At 40.1% G+C, this 17,896-nt stretch overlaps 1 protein-coding gene across 2 annotated transcripts in view; it reads right to left on the bottom strand.

The window, feature by feature from the left end:
• Positions 1 to 17,896, bottom strand: part of TMSB15C (thymosin beta 15C) — a 31,318-nt gene that overhangs the window by 1,002 nt on the left and 12,420 nt on the right. Inside the window, exons 1-2 of one of the 2 annotated variants that reach the window (XM_027097523.1) lie at positions 2,146 to 2,207; positions 354 to 466 (exon numbers count right to left, since the gene is read on the bottom strand). In XM_027097523.1, coding sequence (XP_026953324.1) covers positions 354 to 453 — 100 coding nt within the window. In that variant the 5' untranslated portion in view covers positions 454 to 466; positions 2,146 to 2,207. Of the gene's footprint in view, positions 1 to 353; positions 467 to 2,145; positions 2,208 to 17,896 lie in introns of those variants that run through there. The other variant, XM_027097522.1, reaches the window with a different exon arrangement.

Genomic DNA, 17,896 nt, shown 5'->3' with positions numbered 1-17,896 from the left:
AAGACCCAAATAGCTAGATGCAAAAAAATGCCAAATAACAAAAATCGGACAAAACTAAGATGTTTCTAATGCTATGTCCAATATTCCAAGATTGGTTTCAATGTGGGTTTTAGTATTTTTCCACCAAAAACCAGCTTTTTAAAATTCCCCCATTACTACTGGGGCCTATTTTGTGAGAACTACTTATATAAGCAAAGTAAAAAAGGCAATTATTTGATATTTTTTAATGTTATACATTAAATAATTCATACTCTGGTTATTGCTTCCTTTGTGGTAAAATTTACTAGAAGAGTTTATTTACTGAACCTATTAGTTTTCACCATTGTTTGTCTCAGAAAGTCCCCATGACTTACTTTCCTTTGAGGGAAGAGTGTTTTTTTCTTTAGTGTTAGTTTTCTTCAGTTTTGACTTGTCAAACTTCTCCACTTCAGACAAGTCTGGCTTATCACTCATCTTGACTAAAAGACTAAAAAAAAAAAAAAAAACCATAAAAAAAACTTATCTGGTAGAACTATTATCACACTAAGGAGTAACAGCCAAAATTCTCACATTTAATATCAATGTGTATTTTACCTGCTGATTTTCAACAGGAAAACAGCAACAGATCTTAGAAAAGTCATATTTTTATTAGAATACTTTTATTACCCCACATCATTACCCCATTTTTTTTTTTTTTTTTTTTTTTTTTTTGCGGTATGCGGGCCTCTCACTGCTGTGGCCTCTCCCGTTGTGGAGCACAGGCTCCAGACACGCAGGCTCAGCGGCCATGGCTCACGGGCCCAGCCACTCCGCGGCATGTGGGATCCTCCCAGACTGGGGCACGAACCCGTGTCCCCTGCATCGGCAGGCGGACTCTCAACCACTGCGCCACCAGGGAAGCCCATTACCCCATTTTTGATAGACAGCAAATGCCATTGGATCAGGATGCACTAGAAACCAAGATGTTCTAGAAACCAGGAGCCAATATGTCTGACTTTTAAAATCACAGCAAAAGCAAAATGGAGGTGATAGAAACACATGAGCAGATAGGGATAGAAGAAAAAATAAGGACTGGGTTTAACCAGCTAATGAATTTGTAAGGAGACAGCACTATTTGAGCACGTTCACTTTGTATTCAATTACTATGAGAGGGCGGCATTTTTCTTGGGGATTAGGGAGCAGCACACAAAAAGGGGTAGCACAAATTGGACTAGTTTCTTTCCATTTTATCTGCCCAAAGACAGTAGATTAAGGGGCTACAATAAGAGGAGGGATTAAATCCAGTCATAACTAATTACATGTCTCACAATAACTCCTTATGGCACTAGTTTGTAAACGCTGTAAGACGGCACAGCTAATTATGATCAAACCAAGAACTTCAGCAGAATGGGATAAACTAGAGCTCATTTCTATTTCACCATATTTTCCCCTCAAGAGGAGAGGGTAGTAGATGAGGCTAGGAGATGAGGTGCCATGTGATCATTCCGGGTTTGTCCAGAAGAGACAATAGGAGACCCCTGAGCCCGGAAAGCAGAGCTCTCCTGCGCGTGCCTGGCCCCACCCTGGTGGGGTAAGACACGTCTAGTGCCCAAACTAGCACTGAGAGGCCCCCAAGCAGCCAGACGTCCCCAGAATGCCTCCCTTCCGTCGAGGTCACCCTAAGATCTTCCTTTGACAAGCGATCAGCCGCCAATCTCCAGAGGGGGGAAACAGGGACTTCAGATACTAATAACAGGGCTGGGTGCATAGACCAGTTTGTTAGCAGCAATCTGCTTACATTTCAAAATAAATATCATCATCGTCGGGAGCCCAGTCCAACCTAACAGCCACGGGAGGGGAGAGAGCGAAGGGCCAGCCCCAGAGAGCCCATTCCGAGCCCCACATTCCTCATCCCCTCAGCCTCGGACTTGCAGCCACAGCGGACTGGCCGCTCTGGGGGCTCCCCCCTCGGACCTTCCAGGGACAGACCCAGGGAGGATTCCGCATCGCGCGCAGAAGGCGGCGCTGCGAAAACAAAGGCGCGGACTCGCCAGGAGGCGCAGATGCTAATCGCCCATCCCAACCCCCGCCCCTCCAATACCAGCAGGCCCAAGACGCCAGCCCCGCGGCCGCCACGTCCTCCTGTCCCCACAGTCCTCTGGCTCTGGCGGGGCCGCACGTCCTCACCCGAAGGCTTGAAGACCAGTGAAAGGTAGACCGCTGAACTGAGACCGCTTGGTACACAGGACGAGGTTAGCCTTCCCATGCGGAACCCCGCAGTTATAAGCTGCGTGACAGACTCCGCCCCCAGACCCCTCCCCAGTCCTCTCCGATTGACCAAGGGATCCTAGACCCGCCTCCTCGCCCCTCCCACCTATTTAGACTTGCTGACCTCAGTCTACTGTCTCCTCTCCACTCAGGACCTCACCCTCGCAACTGGGTGTTGATGACGTCATACCAGATCCGCCTATCCAGACCCCATCCAAGCCCACTGATTGCCCAAGGGATCAGTGGCTGGCCTACCTGCCCTGCTTCTCCCACTACTTTCATCCTGAGAGTCCACTTCCCTTCCTCCCAAGTATACTCACTCCTCCACAATAATAGGGGCCTCTACAATAAGCAGACATATTTTACCCAGTTAGCTTTGAACGTCCAAAACTCCGAGATCCAAGCTGAAGGAGCCATAATCAGGTACTCTTGGCTTTTTATATTCAAAGGACCCTAAGTATGTGGTGACAACGAGTGATGCTCAATGTCTGTTCTGATCCTTGGCCGGGTGTTGGAGGAGGGGTGCTCATGGAAAGGGTGGGTAGTTCAGGATCATTCACTCCCACAACGGGGCATTTCTGTGACAGTGCTATGCTCCTATGTAAAAGTCACATTTTCTAATTTTTCAGCCACTGAACATGGTAGCAGTGTAATCAGAGGAGAATCTGCTGAGGCTATTCATCTATATATCTCTAATCCCGAGCACCTTGCGTGGTCTACAGTAGACACTTAGATAAATACCCGTCTTTAGATTGAAGTAATAAATCCAGGATAGAGCAGAATTTTTGGACAGCAGCACCACCCAGTGTATATGTTCGGAGACAAAAAGGAGACTCCAGTAGTTACTTGAAAGAACTAAATATTCAAGGTCATTTTCTGGATACTCACCCAGAACCTTAGAGCATTAAAGTAAAATGGAGATAGGACTATGTCTTTAGCTTGCACGCCATATTTTCCATAAGGCTCATGTATGGTGGTAGAGATCTGCATAGATCAGCAATTACTCTCTCCTCAAGCATTTCTTAGGCCTTCCCCACTTCTCTCCATTTTCTTTTCTATGCTCTTGTAGCACGATGTGCTAACTTGAGAGTTTTGTATGTTCATTGGAGGAACTGTTAATACAGAAAGGCACACTCATTCAACAAATAACATTCACTGAGTAGCTACAACGTCCCAGGCATTAAATATAACAAACACCAGTGTTTCCACCACTCAGATTTGGATGCTGTTATATTTAGGTATATTTACTTTGTCTTTTTTTAAGGAATAAAAACATTACAGAAAAATTGAGGTTTCCTTGACCTTCATCCCATTTCCATTCCCCTCCCACTTCCCCAGGGTTACTCCTATCCTGAATATGATATGTAGTTTCTAGCCCATTTTTCTTTCACTACAGATTTATGTGATCTGTTTCCAGGAGCAACATGGACCATTCTGTGGACCAGTGCTCCAGGTGTAAGACTGAATTTCCATATCTCTTGGGGTTGACAGCAAGCCTCAGACACTCACCTCCCCACACCTAGCTGAAACTTCAAAGTCTATCTTGAATCTATCTGCCTCAAATCCATCAGAACTCATCTCATCAATGTCCAACCCCACTTGTGTCAGTCACCACAAGAACCCCCATATCGCCGTGATACCCCTCAACTCCCACATTCTAACTTCCATAAGGCTGTGACCACATTCTCTCTTTAGCTCACTTCTCACACCCCTTCCTTACTCCTAAAACACAATGCAACCTCAATAATTCCTCCATATCGCCACCCTCTTCTCTGAATGTGCCTTTCATTGTCTTGCCCTAACAGAAACCAGGCTCTTCCCTGAGGACTCTGTGTCCCCTGAAGCCCACTCAAGAGAAGTAGATGATTTTTCTCTCCCATCACCATTGTACCACAGAGCCCGAAGCTCTGGTAAATGTCTTCCTTGCTTCTCACTGCTGCCTTTAGAGCATTCCTCTCCCACATCCCTGAAAACCTCCAGCTTTTGACAGCTTGTGTCACCAACTAGACTTCATTGTCATCATCTACCAAACCTCAGTGCTCCTCTCCCTTATTTCTCAAAGATTTTAGCTCCTGGAACTGTGTCATTCCCAACGGTAGTAGTCCTGTCTTAATTCCTGGTGAGCTCAAGAATGATCATTCTGATACACTGGCTCCTTCATTTCTCCTTCACGACATCGACCTTGACCCCAACTCAGCTACTCATTTGCATGGCCATACCCTAGGCCTTGTCACAGCAATTACAGCAATCCCTGCATAATCTCAATTTCAAACATCCCTCTTTATGACCATCACCTCTTTTTCCAACTCATTCCCTTTGGTACCCAGACCCCACTATCATTTTTTTTTTTTTTTTTTTTTTTGCGGTACGCGGGCCTCTCACTGTTGTGGCCTCTCCCGTTGCGGAGCACAGGCTCCGGACGCGCAGGCTCAGCGGCCATGGCTCATGGGCCCAGCCGCTCTGCGGCATGTGGGATCTTCCCGGACCGGGGCACGAACCCGTGTCCCCTGCATTGGCAGGCGGACTCTCAACCACTGCACCACCAGGGAAGCCCAGACCCCACTATCCTTTAACCTCACAAAAATCTCCAGTCCATTGGTTTTGCCAGATTTCACCATCTCTCGGTCCCTTATTGTTTTCTCTCCCCTCCTTCCCTAGCTCAAATGTCATGCTCAGTCTTTATAATCACTCATTGGCATATACCCTCCAGTCTCCTGCCCCTCTCTCACTTTGTTTGCTTCCCTGGCAAAATCATAACTCTAGCTAAGTCCAAATACACCTCAAGGAGCCTGAACTCACACAGCTAAACCTGGCTAGAGGAAAATACACAACCACAAACTTTTGAACTTTCCCCGAGCTATCAATATGTGGTATGATACTCTCTTGTGATGCTGGGCAGCAGCAGAGAGCTGCAGCTCCCAGTCAGCCACATGATTATGGGGTAAACAACTCATACTGATATACTTCCAATCATTCTGTACCCATTCAACCATTCTGTTTTTCACTTTCAGTACAATATTCAGTAAATTACATGAGATATTCAACATTTTATTATAAAAGAGGTTTTGTGTTAGATGATTTTGCCCAAATGTAGGCTAATCAATGTAAGTGTTCTGAGCACGTTTCAGGCAGGTTAGGCTAAGCTATGATGTTGGGTAGGTTAGTTGTATTTAATGTATTTTTGACTTATGATATTTTCAATTTACAATGGGTTTATCCAGATGTAGCTCCATCATAAGTTGAGGAAGGTCTTTAGATCTCTTTCTCTCACACCAGTTCAACAATATCACTACCATCTCTCACCCCTTTATCACCACCATCAATGTTGCGCTCTCTACTAGGTTGTTTCTGTCAGGATACCATCATGCTGTTATTTCTTATCTTCACGTAAATACATTCTCATCATTATATATGGAATATATATATATATATATATATATATATATATATATATATTCTCTTAACTCCACTTTTGCAACTGCTAGCAACCTATTTCTTTGTTGCCCTTTGAGGCACATTTTTCTTTACAGATGTATGTAATATACACCTCCACGTGCAATATTTGAACATGAATATTTGAAGGCATGGTTTGAACCAGTTCTTGGTCTAAGACCACATTCCCCTAGGCTTTCTACCTACATCAATCTGGTGTCAAGAGGGAGCCCCAGACAACTTTCCTTCCATAGCCCCCTACCCTCTCTGCCTGCTCTCCACCTCACTCACTCTGCCACAACCATGGTCTCTCTGCTGTTCCTCAAAAAAGTCACAGTCACTCTTGCCTAGGGCTTTTTCAATGTCCATTCCATCTGTCAGGAACATTCTTCCCTCAGATATCCACTTGGACTACTCCTTCACCCCTTTGTGATAGTTGTCTCTATTCAGTGTTTCCAATTTTTCTCCTCCTTCCTATTCTCATTTGAACACATTCCAATCAGGGGTCCACCTCCACCACTCCACTGAAATTGCCATCCTCAAGGTCACGACTAGTTTCTACATTGATCGATCCAATGGTCAATTCTTAATCCTTACTGGACCTATCAGCAGCACTGGCACAGCTGATGAGCCCCTCCTCCTCAGTTCACTGTCTTCAGTTGGCTTCCAGGACCCCACATTCTCCTGGTTTCCTCTGACCTCACTGGCTGCTTCTTCTCAGTGACCTTTACTGGTTCCTCTTCTCCTCCCAGACCTCTTAAAATGGGAGTGCCCCCGGGCTTGGTCCCTGTTCTTCTCATTTCTATCTACACTCCCTTGGTGATCTCTTCCAGTCCTATGCTGTAAAACACTTTCTATACTGATAACTCTTAAATTCAAGTCTGCAGACCAGATCTGTATTGCTGCCTACTCAGCACCTCCACTCAGATGTCTAATAGACATCTCAAACTCAAAATGTCCCAGATTAAATTCCTAATCATTTCCCCCCAAACCTGCTCCTCCTACAGCCAGCCCCATCTCAATTGATGGCAATTATATCAGTCCATATGCTCAGGCCAAAAGTCTTGACATTATCTTCAATTCCTCCCTTTCTCTTCCACTGTACATCCAACCCATCAGGAAATCATTTTGGTTCTAATTCAGAGTGTACCCCAAATCCAATCATTTCTCACCATCACCATTGCTACATATAAGGTCTAATACACCATCTTCTCTCATCTGAATAACTAAAATAGCCTTCTAAGAGATCTCTCTGTTTTCATTCTTGATCCTCTATGGTTTATTCCCTACACAAAAAAATTAAGTGATCATTTTTAAATATAAATGAAATCCTTGTACTTCTCTGCTCAAAATCCTGAAAAGATAGCCAGTTCCATTCAGAGTGAGAACCAAAGTCCCTACAAAAGCCCTACATTTTCTGGCTCTCCATTATATCTCTAACCTCCCCATCTGCTCTCTTCCTTACTCACTCTGTCCCATCTGTGGCCTCCTTACAGTTCCACTGAAAAGCCAAGCTCACTGTTGCCATAGGGCTTTTGGAGTGCTCTTTTCCAAGTTATCCATTTATTTAAATTCTCTCACCTCCTTCAAGGCTCAAATCTCACCATTTCAATGAAGACTATCTGAACTATCCTATTTAATACTGCAACCTGCCCATCCCTATTCTGTCTTACCCTGCTCTGCTTTCATCATTCTCTAACACACTATACAACTTATTTACTTGCTATGCTTATTGCTTTATTTCAGTCTTCCTGCATTGAAATGTAAAGTCCACGAGGGCAAGATCTCTGTTTTGTTCACTGATTCTAAGTACCTAGAATTGTGCACAAAATGAAGATTTGTTAAGTGAATTGTTTTCTCATGATTTTTGCTTCATGGTAAATTATATCACACTGTGTGTAATCATCTACAACTTGATTTTTTCACCCATTATGCTTTCTAGATTTATCCATGTTCATGCATGTTCATGTTCATATGCACATCCTTTTTAACTGGTATATAATATTCCATTGTATGAATAATTTCCTTATGCGTTTCCATTCTTGTGGACATTTAGGTTGCTTCCTTTTTTTCTATTACAAACAGTGCTTCAATTAATATTCTTGTTATAGCCTCCTATTACTCTATAAATGTGTTTCCTAGAAGTGGAATTGCTAAATGACAGAGTATGTTCATCTTCAACCTCACTGGACATTGGCAAATAGCTTGTCATAGTAATTGCACCAATTTACACACATATCAGCTATAGAAGAGTCCCCATTTCCCCCACATTCTTGCAGATAAGTATTTTAAAATTTCTTTTTACCAATCTAAGAGGTGAAGATGAGCATCTCCCTAGTGTTTGAATCTGCCTTTCCCAGATTATTTCATGACATGAGCACTTTTTATAGGTTTTCTGGCCAAACTCATTTCTTCTTCTGTGAATTACCTTTTGATAACTTTTACCCATTTTTCTTTTGTTTGTCCTCTTAATATTGCTTCTTATGGATGCTTTACATATTCTATATTCTAATTATTTGTCTGTAACATGTTTTGCAAAATTTTTTCTGCAATCCTATTTTGTTGGTTTGGTTCACAAACCATTCCTATTTGGTTTACAACAAGTGTAACTGGAATAAACCTGTTTAAGGAAAGAACAACTTTTGGTGAGCATGCAACTCTACTGGTGGGAAAGTATCCTATTAGGCAGGTGTTGAAAAGGTTTTACTTAAGTATAAAATACATACAGAAAAGTGGACATATCTTAAGTGTGCATCTTGATGAATGTTCACAAAATGAAGACACCCATATAACCAACCCGCAGATCAAGACCATCCTTTATCCATCAATTATCCATCCTTTCTCCACTCTTTTGCAGTGCCACATCCTTCATAAATCAATTTCCTGTATATGCCATTTCCAATTTTGTAATCGATTGTCAAGTTCCACAAAAATAGGCCTGTTAATATTTTGATTGGAACGTTATTGGACTTATGGATTAATTTGAGATGAATTGCTAACTTATTGACATGAAGTCTTCCCATGCATAAATGCAGTATTGTTGGGAGACCCAATCCACCATGGGCCCTGAGCATCCCTGAGTTTTATTGCTGAGTATGCCAAAAATACAAGTCCCTGAAGACTGTTTATCTGAGCCATTTCTCAGGGTCATGTTTGCAATAAAGGATGAAGAAGTATCTCCCCACAGACAAAGAGCAGGCTTGCTTCTACTTTCCATAAAATCAGTGGAGCTTCCAAACTCATTGTTCCTCTCCTGTAATGCAATCCACTATGTGTGCAGCCATTTATCATGAGTCCTTTACATCATCCTTGTGGGACTTGGGGGAGCATTAGGAACAGATGCAAACCAACATGAAGCTCTGGTTACTGCTTTTGTTGTCAATAATAAAGTCCTTTGTCTCTCACCCAAGAGTCTCATGTCTTATGCCAGAATCCATGAAACTAGGGCAGGCTAATGTCTTAGCTTGTATATAGGCAAAATCCCAGACCCTGTGCAGGTCTTGACAAGTATATTTCTCCACTTTCAGATATATTTTAAATGTCCTTTAGTACAATTTTATACTTTTATGCGTAATGGCTTGTTCATATTTGTTAGCTATCTTTTTAGCTGCCTTATAGATTTGGGGGCTACTGTGAATGGGTTATTTTTTTCTACTGAATCTTCTAATTGGTTGTTGAATTCTACATTCTTTTTAAACATCACTAGTGTAGCTATTCATATGGAATAATGTATTTTTCCCTCAACAGACTGTTGGCTTCTCTTGAGAGCAGAAACCATGTCTTATTCATGTCTGTATTTTTCCAATGAAATATTTAGTTAAGTTAACATTTATTGAACATCTACTATGTATCAGTTGCTAAATAAGGAGTGAGAGGCATTTAACCATCAATAAAACAGGGTACCTGCTCTCAAGGAGTTTATAAAATGTGAAGAAAACCAAAACATCCACAGACTATTACCATTAAGAAAGTTATATTATACATGATAGCAGAGATATAAACAAAGTACTATGGAAGTAGGGGCAATTCAATATGATTTGGAGGATTATAGAAGTTCTCGTACCATATGGTGTATTTGAGTTGGGCCTCACAAGGTAATCAGCATCTGGACTGGTACAGATGGAAAGCAGAGGAAGGGAGATGACTTCTCATACCATGCCTGGCATTCAAAGTCATCCACAATTTAGCCCCAAGCTATTTTTCTGAACCCAGATGTTTAGTCTTCGAGGAGATAGGAACTAACCTCTTATCTGTTAGCCCTTTCCCAAATTCATAATATTTGAGTTCCACCTGTTGCTTTACATTGTAACACACTGATTAAAAGCAGAAGATTTAGAATCAGATAAATTTGGATTCTGGCCCAGGCTCTATAACTTACTGACTATGAGATCTTGGGCAAATGAAAACTAGTAATGGTGCTTATCTCACAGGATTGTGTGATAGATTAGATAATCCTTGTAAAGCTTTGGTATAGTTCCTGGTACAGAGTATGCACTCAGTATACATTAACTGTTATGAATGGTAAATCTATTTTATCCATCCCTCTGGTATTAATTCTCAAGTCAATCAAAACACACTTATTGGGCTTCCCTGGTGGCGCACTGGTTGAGAGTCCGCCTGCCGATGCAGGGGACACAGGTTCGTGCCCGGTCCGGGAAGATCCCACATGCCGCGGAGCGGCTGGGCCCGTGAGCCATGGCCACTGAGCCTGCGCGTCCAGAGCCTGTGCTCCGCAATGGGAGAGGCCACAACAGTGAGAGGCCCACATACAGAAAAAAAAAACAACCACACTTATTGTATATCCACAATGTGTAATAGATTGTATTAGATATCATGGAGAACACAAAGATGAATAAGACCCTTCCTCTGCCTTCAGTGACCCGTCAAGTAAAGTATATAAAATGTGTACACAAATAATCATTAGGCAAGGCAAATTAAAAGACCTGGATTTTCTCTCTGGCCCTCCATAGCATGAGGAAGTTGGAACATGATCACCAAGATTACTTCCAAGTCTAACATGATTGTATGACTTCTATGACTGTAAGTGCTACATCAAGGTTACTAAGTACCAGGGGAAAGTGGAAAAGAGGTTAAACCTGATTCTACCTGGGAGAGTCGGGGATGCCTGCAGAGAGGAAATGACATTTGAATTGTGTTATAATACACGGGTATCATTTGGTGAGGGAAGAAATGGGAGGAATGGAATTCTGTGAAGAGAGAAAAATAAGAACAAAGGGAAGTGTAGGGCACACTCAGGGAATACCCAGTAGTCTTGTATGGTTGGAACATTGGGATTCATAATGTTTAAGTAGGGAAAAATATAGTAGAAGCAGTAAACTGGTGTCAGATCATGGAGAACCTTGAATGTCATGTTAAACCATTTGGATTTTATCTATAAGCTGTTCACATTGGAAGCTGTTAAAAAAGAGTTATGGCAATTGTTCAGGTGTAAAATAAAAAGGGGCTGAACAAGGGCTGCGGGTCTAATAATAGAAAAGAAAGGACAGAAATCTTTCAGCATTTTCTTTTTTTTTTTGGCCGCACTCCGCGGCTTGTGGGATTTTAGTTCCCGGACCAGGGATCAAACCTGGGCTCTCAGCAGTGAGAGAACAGAATCATAACTACTGGACTGCCAGGGAATTCTCTCAGCTTTTTTCATATACTACTTTGTGTGTATTATTGAATAATTTTTAATCAAACATTTCTTCAGGGCAGGAACCATTCATTCAATCTAGAAATATTTATTGAGTACCCACTATATGCAAGCCACTCTTCTGGGCACTGGAAATACAGTGGTGAATGAAAGAGTCAAGGTTCCTATATGTTAAGACTCTTTCTGTTGAAAGTATCAAAAAATGATGATACCACTGGAAGTGAGAAGACTAGGTTCAGGTGGGTAGGGGAAAATAGAAAGTTCAATCTTTGACATATTAACTTTGGGATGCCTACAAAATATCTCAGTGGAAATGTCAAGTAAGCAGTTGGATATAGATACCTTGAGCTTTTTCTGTGCTCCATCCCACAGTTTTCTCCATTAACATAGTAATTTGTTTAAGGTGAAATGTTTACTTTTTGAAAACTTGATGAATGATTGGCATCTTTATAGATAATACTATATTATATTAATCAATATATATTATATTACAATGACTATGTCAATATGAGGGAGCAACACATATAAACTGATTTATTAACACAAGATATATATTCTTGCTTAAAACAAAACAGAAGAGCATTACCTATAAGAAACATATTAAAATCCCATTCCTGAGAATCCTCTTTACTGTTAGCAATTTTTTTTAATTCAGCAATTAGTAAAAATCCAACAAAAGATATGTTAGACACTATGAAAAATACTATGAAACTTTGAGAAACATTAAAATTAGAGTCTTAACCATTATTTTTGCTTACATTAAAACTCAACAGTTACTCAAATTAAAACAGTTTGCTCAAATTAAAATCTCAACAATAATTTTTGTAGAAAATAAAATCTCAGCAACTATTTTGGTAGATATTGATAAGAACAGTTAAGAAACTCTTGAAGAACAAAAATGAGGTGCGAATACTTTCCCTATCAGATAGCAAGACTCATTACAACGTTACAGTAATTAAGGCAATGCCATATTGGCACAAGATTAGACAAATAGATAAGTGGAACAGAACAGAGAGGCCACAAATATTCTGAAGAATATATGAACACTTGATATTTGACAGACTTGGCATTATGAATGAGTGGGGAAAGGAGAGATTTTTCAACAAATGATATGGGGCAATTGGGTATTTGTAAGGAAAAATAATGAATTGGACGTCAATTCTCACACTCCATACAAAAATTAATTTCAAGTATATTAAAGTCCTAAGTGTAAAAGGCAAAATTAGAGAAATTTCAAATGTTAATAAAGGAGAATATTCTCATGATGTTGGGATAGGGAAGGATTTCTTTGAAAAGACACAAAAAGCACTATGGATAAAGAAAAAAAGATTGATAACTTTGAATATAGTATAATTAAGGACTTCTGTTTGTTGAAAGAAACCATCAGGAAAATGACCAAAAAATAAGAGACAAAGTGGGAAAAGATATATGCAACACATATAAAGGACAAAGAAATAAAGTTAGAATATATAAATAACACCTACAAATTAATTTTTAAATGGCACACTACCCAATAGAAAAAAATTGGCAGATGTATTGAATAAATGCTTCAAAAAATAATAAATCCTAACGTCTGATAGGCTTATGAAAAGATGCTCAAGAGAAGAAAAAGAAATAAAAGGAATCCAAATCGGAAAAGAAAAAGCAAAACTGTCACTGTTTGCAGATGACATGATACTATATAGAGAGAATCCTAAAGATGCCACCAGAAAACTACTAGAGCTATTCAATGAATTTCGTAAAGTACCAGGATACAAAATTAACGCGCAGAAATCTCTTGCATTCCTATTTCTAACAACAAAAAATCTGAAAGAGAAATTAAGGATACAATCCCATTTACCATTGCAACAAAAAGAATAAAATACCTAGGAATAAACCTACCTAAGGAGACAAAAGACCTGTATACAGAAAACTATAACACACTGATGAAAGAAATTAAAGATGATACACACAGATGGAGAGATGTACCATCTTCTTGGATTAGAAGTATCAACAATGTGAAAATGACTATACTACCTAAAGCAATGTACCGATTAAATGCAATCCCTATCAAACTGCCAATGGCACTTTTCACAGAACTAGAACAAAAAAATTCACAATTTGTATGGAAACACAAAAGACCCCGAATAGCCAAAGCAGTCTTGAGAAAGAAAAACGGAGCTGGAGGAATCAGGCTCTCTGACGTCAGACTACACTACAAAGCTACAGTAATCAAGACAGTATGGTACTGGCACAAAAACAGAAATATAGATCAATGAAACAGGAGAGAAAGCCCAGAGGTAAACCCACACACATAGGGTCACCTTATCTTTGATAAAGGAGGCAAGAATATACAATGGAGAACAGACAGCCTGTTCAACAAATGGTGCTGGGAAAACTGGACAGCTACATGTAAAAGAATGAAATTAGAACACTTCCTAACACCATACACACAAATAAACTTAAAATGGATTAAAGACCTAAATGTAAGGCCAGACACTATAAAACTCTTAGAGGAAAACATAGGCAGAACACTCTATGATATACATCACAGCAAGATCCTTTTTGACCCACCTCCTAGAGAAATGGAAGTAAAAACAAAAATAAACAAATGGGACCTAATGAAACTTAAAAGGTTTTGCACAGCAAAAGAAACCATAAACAAGATGAAAAGACAACTGTCAGAATGGGAGAAAATATTTGCAAATGAAGCACCTGACAAAGGATTAATCTCCAAAATATACAAGCAGCTCATGCACCTCAGTATCAACAAAACAAACAACCCAATCAAAAATGGGCAGAAGACCTAAATAGACATTTCTCCAAAGAAGATATACAGATTGCCAACAAACACAGGAAAGAATGCTCAACATCATTAATCATTAGAGAAATGCAAATCAAAACTACAATGAGATATCATCTCACACCAGTCAGAATGGCCATCATCAAAAAATCTAGAAACAATAAATGCTGGAGAGGGTGTGGAGAAAAGGGAACCCTCTTGCACTGCTGGTGGGAATGTGAATTGGTTCAGCCACTATGGAGAACAGTATGGAGGTTCCTTAAAAAACTACAAATAGAACTATCATATGACCCAGCAATCCCACTACTGGGCATATACCCTGAGGAAACCAAAATTCAAAAAGAGTCATGTACCAAAATGTTCATTGCAGCTCTATTTACAATAGCCCGGAGATGGAAACAACCTAAGTGCCCATCATCGGATGAATGGATAAAGAAGATGTGGCACATATATACAATGGAATATTACTCAGCCATAAAAAGAAACGAAATTGAGCTATTTGTAATGAGGTGGATAGACCTAGAGTCTGTCATACAGAGTGAAGTAAGTCAGAAAGAAAAAGACAAATACCGTATGCTAACACATATATATGGAATTTAAGAAAAAAATGTCATGAAGAACCTAGGGGTAAAGCAGGAATAAAGACGCAGACCTCTTAGAGAACGGACTTGAGGTTATGGGGAGGGGGAAGGGTGAGCTGTGACAGGGCAAGATAGAGTCATGGGCATATACACACTAACAAACGCAGTAAGGTAGATAGCTAGTGGGAAGTAGCCGCATGGCACAGGGATATTGGCTCGGTGCTTTGTGACAGCCTGGAGGGGTGGGATGGGGAGGGTGGGAGGGAGGGAGATGCAACAGGGAAGACATATGGGAACATATGTTTATGTATGACTGATTCACTTTGTTATAAAGCAGAAACTAACACACCATTGTAAAGCAATTATACCCCAATAAAGATGTTAAAAAAAAAAAAATCTACAAACAATAAATGTTGGAGAGGGTGTGGAGAAAAGGGAACCCTCTTGCACTGTTGGTGAGAATGTAAATTGATACAGCCACTATGGAGAACAGTATGGAGTTTCCTTAAAAAACTAAAATTAGAACTACCATACAACCCAGCAATCCCACTACTGGGCATATACCCTGAGAAAACCATAATTCAAAAAGGGTCATGTACCACAATGTTCATTGCAGCTCTATTTACAATAGTCAGGACATGGAAGCAACTTAAGTGTCCATTGACAGATGAATGGATGAAGAAGATGAGGCACATATATATAATGGAATATTACTCAGCCATAAAAAGAAACAAAACGGAGTTATTTTTAGTGAGGTGGATGGACCTAGAGACTGTCATACAGAGTGAAGTAAGTCAGAAAGAGAAAAACAAATACCGTATGCTAACACATATATATGGAATCTTAAAAAAAAACAGGTTATGAAGAACCTAGGGGCAGGACAGGAATAAAGATGCAGACATAAAAAATGGACTTGAGGACACGGGGAGGGGGAAGTGTAATCTGGGACGAAGTGTGAGAGTGGCATGTACTTATATATACTACCAAATGTAAAATAGATAGCTAGTGAGAAGCAGCCGCATAGCACAGGGAGATCAGCTTGGTGCTTTGTGACCACCTAGAGGGGTGGGATAGGGAGGGTGGGAGGAAGACGCAAAAGGGAGGAGATATGGGGATATATGTATATGTATAGCTGATTCATCTTGTTATAAAGCAGAAACTAACACGATTGTAAAGCAATTATACTCCAATAAAAATCTTAAAAAAAAAAAAAGGAATCATGTACCACAATGTTCATTGCAGCACTGTTTACAATAGCCAGGACATGGAAGCAACCTAAGTGTCCATAGATAGATGAATGGATAAAGAAGATGTGGCACATCTATACAACGGAATATTATTCAGTCATAAAAAGAAACAAAATTGAGTTATTTGTAGTGAGGTGGATGGACCTAGTGTCTGTCATACAGAGTTAAGTAAGTCAGAAAGAGAAAAACAAATACTGTATGCTAACACATATATATGGAATCTAAAAAAAAATGGTTTTGAAGAACATACAGGCAGGACAGGAATAAAGACACAGACGTGGAGAATGGACTTGAGGACACACGGAGGGGGAAGGGTAAGCTGAGATGAAGTGAGAGAGTGGCATTGACATATATACACTACCAAATGTAAAATAGATAGCTAGTTGGAAGCAGCCGCATAGCACAGGGAGATCAGCTCAGTGCTTTGTGACCACCTAGAGGGGTGGGATAGGGAGGGTGGGAGGGAGATGCAAGAGGGAGGGGATAATGGGGATATATGTATATATATAGCTGATTCACTTTGTTATACAGCAGAAACTAACACAACATTGTAAAGCAGTTATACGCCAATAAAAATGTTAAAAAAAAGAACAAGAAAAATCATTAAAATCAAATGAGAGGCCATTTTACACCCACCAGGTTGGCAAAAATTTTAAAGTCTGATAATAACAAATGTTGCCAGCAGGTGGAGCAATGGGAACTGCTAGTAAGTGTAAATTGGTACACAGCATTAGGAAAATTTAGGCATTATCCAGTAACATTGAAAGTCCCCATACCCTATAAACCAACAATTCCACTCTTAGGTAAATATCGTAGAGATGTCTGTAGTTATATACACTACTAAGAATATTCATGGTAGCACTGTTTTGTAACAGTCAAAAACTGGAAACAAGCAGGATGTCCCTAAAAGTTTTCATGGATAAATTGTGGTATATTCACACAATAGTACATACAAAAATAAAAGTGAAATAACCAAACAACAGTGAGATACCACTATACACATACTTGAATGGCCAAAATTCATAACACTGACAGCATCAAATGCTGGCAAGGATGTGGAGCAGCAGGAATGCTCATTCATTGCTGATGGGAATGCAAAATGGTATAGCCACTTTGGAAGGCAGTTTGGCAGTTTCTTACAAAACTATACCATATGCTTACTATACAATCCAGCAATTGTGCTCCTTAACATTTATCCAGAGGAGTTTAAAACTTACGGCCACATAAAAACTTGCACACGGATGTTTATAACAGCTTTGGCAGTTCATAACTGCCAAAGCTTAGAAGCAATCCAGATGTCCTTCGGTAGGTGAATGGATAAATAAACTGATAAATCCTGATGATGGAATTATTATTCAGTGCTAAAATGAAATGAGCCACAAAAAGCCATGGAGCAACCTTAAATGCACATTACTAAGTGAAGGAAGCCCATCTGAAAAGGCTACATACTGTATGATTCCAACTATATGACATTCTGGAAAAGGCAAACCTATGGAGATAGTAAAAGGTCAGTGGTTGCCAGAGGTTGAGCGGGGGTCAGAATAGGCAGAGCACAGAGGATTGGGGGTGCAATGAAACTACTTTGTATGATACTATAATGGTGGATACCTGTCATTATACATTTGTCCAAAGCCATACAATATACAGCCCTAAGAGTGAACCCTAAGGTAAACTGGACTTTGGGTGATAATGATGTATCAATATAGATTTGTCAGTTGTAACAAATGTACCACTCTGGTGTGGGAGGGTGATAATTGGTGAGGCTATGTACCTGTGGCAGCAGGGCGTATATGGGAATTCTCCCATACCTTCCTCTCAAATTTGCTGTGAACCTAAAACTTCTCTTTAAAAAATCTTTTTAAAGTAAATTTATCACAGTTTAGAAAAATGAAATAACTACAACTACCTGCAACAATATGGATGAATCTCACAAATAATATGAAAGAAGTAGTCACAATTCCAAGTATATAAAGTA

The sequence above is a fragment of the Aethalodelphis obliquidens genome, unplaced genomic scaffold, assembly GCF_003676395.1.
Source record: "Aethalodelphis obliquidens isolate GAN/ISIS:26980383/991018 unplaced genomic scaffold, ASM367639v1 scaffold114, whole genome shotgun sequence".
Taxonomy (NCBI): domain Eukaryota; kingdom Metazoa; phylum Chordata; class Mammalia; order Artiodactyla; family Delphinidae; genus Aethalodelphis; species Aethalodelphis obliquidens.
This window is presented reverse-complemented; position numbering and strand designations above follow the sequence as displayed.